At 48.5% G+C, this 5,913-nt stretch overlaps 1 protein-coding gene across 2 annotated transcripts in view; it reads right to left on the minus strand.

The window, feature by feature from the left end:
- Rtkn2 (rhotekin 2) overlaps positions 1–5,790 on the minus strand; it is a 63,612-nt gene extending 57,822 nt beyond the window's left edge. Inside the window, exon 1 of one of the 2 annotated variants that reach the window (XM_076557055.1) lies at positions 5,531–5,790. In XM_076557055.1, the coding sequence (XP_076413170.1) occupies positions 5,531–5,569 (39 nt within the window). In that variant the 5' untranslated portion in view covers positions 5,570–5,790. The remainder of the gene's footprint in view (positions 1–5,530) is intronic. The other variant, XM_015990663.3, reaches the window with a different exon arrangement.
- Positions 5,791–5,913: the final 123 nt, after the last annotated feature.

Below are 5,913 nucleotides of genomic sequence, written 5' to 3' on the forward strand. Positions count from 1 at the left end.
CAGGATGAATCAGCCGAGATATTCACCGCAGAGGGCAAATCCGATTAATCATCACCTTCCGTCACCACCTCACAGACTCATCACGTGCTAACCCCGTCACGTAGTGCGAACCCCGTCACGTAGTGCGTGCTAACTCAGGCTGGGGCACCGGCGTATAAACGCTGTCCCGGGCCGGTATCCTCTCTTTGCGCGTGACCGCATTTCCCCAACTCTTACGTCACCTGTGTAGGACTCGTTAGCCCAGTGACTGTTTCTCTTTCCACGTCATCCGCAGTTCATTATAAGAACCATCGACGTGACCCACATGTCTGCAGTCATGAACGGTGGCGGGCTGGTTAGCGCCAGCAAGTGCATGCTGGGATGAACGGCTTTACCCCGCGGTGCAAATATAAATAAATGCCATCTGCTGCCTCGAAATTCAGCGTTGCCTTTTAAACGCAGCAATGAGACAGTTGACTGAGCTGGTGCAGAGGTTCTGAAAGCTGGCTACAGCTGAGAATCCACTGAGGCACAGAGAAAGAGCCTGATTAAAGTACCTGACCCCCATAAATCAGGGTCTATGGAGGCAGGGCTGGGCATTCCTTTAAGGGCCTCTAGCATCATGGTTCTCAACCTGTGGGTCGCAACCCCAGACCTGCATATCAGATATTTACATGATGATTCTTAACAGTGGCAAAATTACAGTTTTGAAGCAGCAATGAAATAACCTTATGGTCGGGGGGGGGGGTCACCACAACATGAGGAACTGTATGAAAGGGTCGCAGCTTCGCTTTAGTGGCTTGGGTGAACATCTATTGTCGGACAGTGAAATCCAGCCATCTTAAAACTGCAACAACCAGAAGGAACCAGCAGGGGGCCACAGCCACACAACACCCGAGCCTGGACTTGAGGGTGTCCAGCTGATCAAGGAGGAGAGCCTTCTCCAGACTTCACCAGTTGAAAAGGACTCACAAAATCACAGTGGCTGGGGAAACAGTAGAGCTAAGGACCCTAAAGCCTTAAAACAAAAAAAAAAAAAAACGAACAAACGCTTATCCGTGTGATTAAGTTGATGTTCACCAAGGAAATGAGGCATGTGTGGCAGTTATTACTACAATGTCGTCCTTTACGGCAGGAGTTAGCGAACTAGAGCCTGGTGGGTGCCCGCTTTTGTAAATAAAGTTGTGCTGAATCACACTAGCGCATAAATGAAGTCCTTCTGAATCACTCTCTCCCATCCTGGCGGTGGCTACTTTCCAACTACAATGGGTCAGGGTGAGAAAGTTAAAGGCCGTGGTCAGCAAAATGGAAAATATTTACCATGTTCCCCTTTACCCCCACTGCAGTGAATCCGCACTACAGACTTGGACCATGCCTCCTTCCCTGTGGCTCATCAAACAGATGGAAGAGGGCTGCCTCAGCAGGGCGAACTAACTGCTAAGTGTATGTACACATCGTCTTTGCACACACTCAGTTGACGGTGTCCACGACTACAGCAATCTTATGCTTCCCACACAACTTGTTAGCACACGTCTGTGAAGAAGGAAACCTCTGACCAATGCTAACCAGCATTAGCTTAGTAATGGTTTATAGAGCCGAAGGACTAGTCTTTTTTGAGTAGGTGTACATGGTACTGCTGGGGAGAAACTGATGTCTGGGGCGATCCCGTGAGAATAAAGATCATGAGAAAAGGGGCGTCTACTGAGCATGCAGTGATGCTGACTGTCTTCCAAGAGGACTGAGGAACTTAAATCATCACTGTTAATGCCTGGGCCCGAAGGGCGCAGCCAGGCAGAGTAAAGGATGACCATGGACAATGAGACAAGGCACTCCATATGCATCCTGCTGGAGCGTCGTTGGAAAGCAAGTCCCCGAGAAGAGTGGGGCTGGTCATCCTCTTTTCCAGGGTTCCATTTTCTGAATAAGGGCATGCGTATAATCAGGTCAAACAGAAACTCACGTCGCTGTCCTGATTCGACACGTCATTAAAGTGAGCAGCGAAGATGGAGTGAGCAGAGCCAAGCTAGAAACGGAAACGTTGGACGCTTTAGAAGCAGAAGGTAAGGGCTGGAGAGACGGCTCCTCAGTGAGGAGTTTGGTTGGCAAAACCTACAACATGCAGCTCACAACCACCTATGACTCCAGCTCCAGGGAAGCCAGCACCTTCTCCTGGCCTCCCAGGGGCCCCACACACATGTGCATACACACACACACATATATGGACATAAATAAAAATAAACCTTGAAGATACGTAAAAGTAGAAATGGGGAGATAGGGAGATGGCTCGCTGTACGAGCATGGGGACCTGAGTTCAGCCACAGAAAAGCCAGGCACCACGGTGTGTCCCTGTAACCCCAGTGCCGGGGAGGCGAAGACATAGATCCTGGGCTTACTAGCCATCAGGCTAGCAGCAAATGGAAAGTTCCAGGTTCAGTAGAAGATTCCTTCTGTCTCTGTCTCTCTGTCTCTCTGTCTGTCTGTCTCTCTCTCTCTCTCTCTCACACACACACACACACACACACAGAGAGAGAGAGAGAGAGAGAGAGAGAGAGAGAGAGAGAGAGAGAGAGAGAGAGAGAGAGACAGGAATAGTGGCATACACCTTTAATCTCAGCACAGGGGAGGCAGAGGGCAGAGACTGGCAGATCTCAGTGATTTCAGGTCAGCTTTCTCTACATACTGAATTTCAGGCCAGCCAGGGGCTACATGGTGAACGCTTGTCTTAAAAATAAAAAAATCAACAACGCAGCAGTGGAGAATAAAAGAACTGAAGCTGACCTCTGACCTTCATATGTGTGTGCACAGACAAGCGTAACTCTACACATGTGTATGCATAGACAAGTGTAACTCTACACATCCGTGTGTGCAGACAAGTGTAACTCTGCACATCTGTGTACAAGACAAGCATAACTCTACACGTGTGAACCCACACAGGGAAGAGGGATCAGAGCTAGTTTAGCAGTGCAATGCATCTCTAGAAGGCACAGGGTCCTAAATTTGATCTCTACCGCCACAGAAAAGCCAAGATTACAAGCAGCCCATCTAGATTATGGAGAAGAGATGTCTGACAGGGTTTAAGAGCTAGAACAGCACAAAGACAGAGAATGGCCTTATCGCTGATCCTAAGAAGTGACTTTGAACATTGAAAGCAGGGATGGGGAGCTTGGAAAAACAAAAGAGAAATACTCCATAAGTAATTCTGACTGAAATTACTGCCCGCCTAACAACTGTAACCATGCCACGCTGGCAAAGAGACCAAGGGGAAGATAAAGAAAATTAAAAGCAGCTTATATAGAGTATGTTTACTTTTAAAAACATTTTATTTATTATTATTATGAGAGAGAGGGAGTGAGTGAGTGTGAGTGTGTGTGTGTGTGTGTGTGTGCATACACAGATACTTGTAGTACCATGGTATTCATGTGGGGGTCAGACAGCAACTTTGGGGAGCCAGCTCTCCCCCTCCACCACAGGTCCCAGAGATCAGCTTAAGTCACCACCTCGTAGAGCAAGCACGTTTACCCTGGCGCTCTCTCACCAGCCCTAACCTCTGTTTCTGAACAAAATTCCACGCACTGAAGAACTGTTTATGTAAGAAATTGTTTTGACACTAACCAGTCTAGAGAACCGAGGATAAAATCTCATTCACGTTCTGAAAACACTTTACAGGGACAAAATGCTTCTTCTCAAACTTGATGTGTACTGGTGCTTTTTGCAGGAGCTTAAACTTTACAAGGAAGGGTTAGGTGGCTGCCTCGGCTGCTCAGAGGACAGGACAAGTGTTAGTCCTGTCCCTTAGATAGAGAGGCTATCAAATCCCAAGACCTTCCTAAGACAGGCACTTCAGCCACTCTGCGACTGTGGAGACCGGACTCAGTGCAAGCCGTGGGTCATCGGGAATTGCACAGCAGAGTGTGATTTGACCTGGATCTCACTCCAAAACCAATACGCTATTCCCAGACACCTCCACGGTTGGAGCAGAGCTCAAAGGACCGAACCTCTGGCTTCATCCTATTATTAGATCATAGATTTCGTTTTTTTTGGGGGGTGGGCGTGGGGGACACATACCAAATAAAAATTTAGTGTTAGTCAAGTATAAAATTCTCTTCCTGGCTCAGTATTCCTGTGAAGTTGAAACCTATTACTATTTTGTTGTTTATCTTCAAAGACCCAAAGAAAAACCAATTCTGCATTTTATTTTGATATTATAATGCTCAGAAATTACTAACAATTATATCTTACCATATTAATATAAACTAGTTTTACCATATTTGCTATATATAATATTTAAGTATCACATACACACACACACACACACACACACACACACGTGTATGTGTATGTGTGTGTGTGTGTGATTTTCCTTACAAACAGCCACACTTTCTTATTCTTTCTCTTCTCCACTATTCTTAAATGTCGCTGCAGCACACACTAATAAACACATTTGGACTTGGACACACCAGCACTCACATGATCCCTACAAGAAACTCAACAGATCTTATTTCAGTTCACTAAAAATCAAGTCTGTGTCAGTTGACAGAGTGCTTGTCTAGAATGCACAAGGCGCTGGGTTTGACTGGCTCCACATCGGTCAGGCGGGGTGGGGCACTCATATCATCTCCACACTAGGGAGGTGGTCACAAGAGGAGCTTCAGGAGTGCAAGGTTATCCTTGGAATACGCAAACAGGACAGCTAAAATACGTAACAAAATAAGAAGAAATAATTTACAGGAGATTTGAACGTTTGGCGAATGTTAGTAGAAAACAGCACCTGTTACCACCAATACGGTTTGCACAATTGACTCAAAGCCTGCTCAACTTTTCAGAGAATTACAGAGGAATTACTTCCTAACAATGCCTTATCTGCTAAGGAAATTCTATGCAACAGCAGTCTTCCAGTCTTGACCCACAAATCTGGCAACTGTATATAGCGCAAATTACTATACTTCAGAAGCCGGTAAAAGAAGGTGAAAATTAAAATGGAAGTGAAGATGTAGCTTGAAAGGCATTTGAGTTTTCTTTTAATTAAAAGGCTAAAAGTAATGAACAGGAAGTATACTTTTAACACTTGACTAACTGATGTGGTCAAGAAATAATCTTTCTCTACTACGCTGAGTAAAAAAGGCTTGAACTCATTTTACGTGACTAAAAAACAGTGACTTTGTCTGCAATTCAGTGTCCTCCCTTTTTCCTAGCATTTGTTCAAGAATCCTCGTTTAAACTTCTATCTTCCCGTAAAGCTAAGAACATCCCTTTTGAGCGTCCACCCCGCCGCCCGCCCCCCTCCAGCTTGATGCACGCCCACACTATTAGATGCACAGCGGTGCAGGACGAGGAGGCGCTGGGAGCAACCCCGGCACCCCGCTCCCCAGCTACCACCTCGGCTTTGCAAGCCTGAGGAGTACCCGCAGGTGAGCAGGGCCCCGGTGTCCTTCTCCAGCCCCGGCCTCAGTCTCCTCCTTGGGTGCAGCCTAGGGGCGTGCAAAGCCACGGAGCACGCTCGCCTCCTGATCTCTCTCCAGGCTCCAGCTCGCCAGTCCCCGGCCTCGCTCACCTGCTGCGCGGGGAGGCCCCTCAGCAGCCGCCCCTCCATGTCGGTGCAAGTCAGTCGGGGAACGATTTGAAAAGCGCGCCCCGGGCTGCAGCTGCCGACCGCACCAACCGCCCGGCTGTACCAAGTCCGGGCTGCGGGGGAAACCCGGTCCGCGACGCCGCGCACGCGCACTACAGGCTTTGCGGCCAAGGCCGACGGAAGACCCGAGGGCTCTGAACGGACCCCTCTGCAACAGCTGGCCTTAAGGGCGGGCGGGGGGCATGGGCGGGGCCGAGAAGAGTGGTGGGCGGGGTCTGAGCCGAGCGTGCCGGCCCGGGTGGGTGGGGTCTGTGGCGGTGGGCGGAGCTTGAGGTAAGAACTTGGTGGCTTGGCAAGTGGGCGGG

The sequence above is a fragment of the Peromyscus maniculatus genome, chromosome 21, assembly GCF_049852395.1.
Source record: "Peromyscus maniculatus bairdii isolate BWxNUB_F1_BW_parent chromosome 21, HU_Pman_BW_mat_3.1, whole genome shotgun sequence".
In the NCBI taxonomy this organism is placed as follows: domain Eukaryota; kingdom Metazoa; phylum Chordata; class Mammalia; order Rodentia; family Cricetidae; genus Peromyscus; species Peromyscus maniculatus.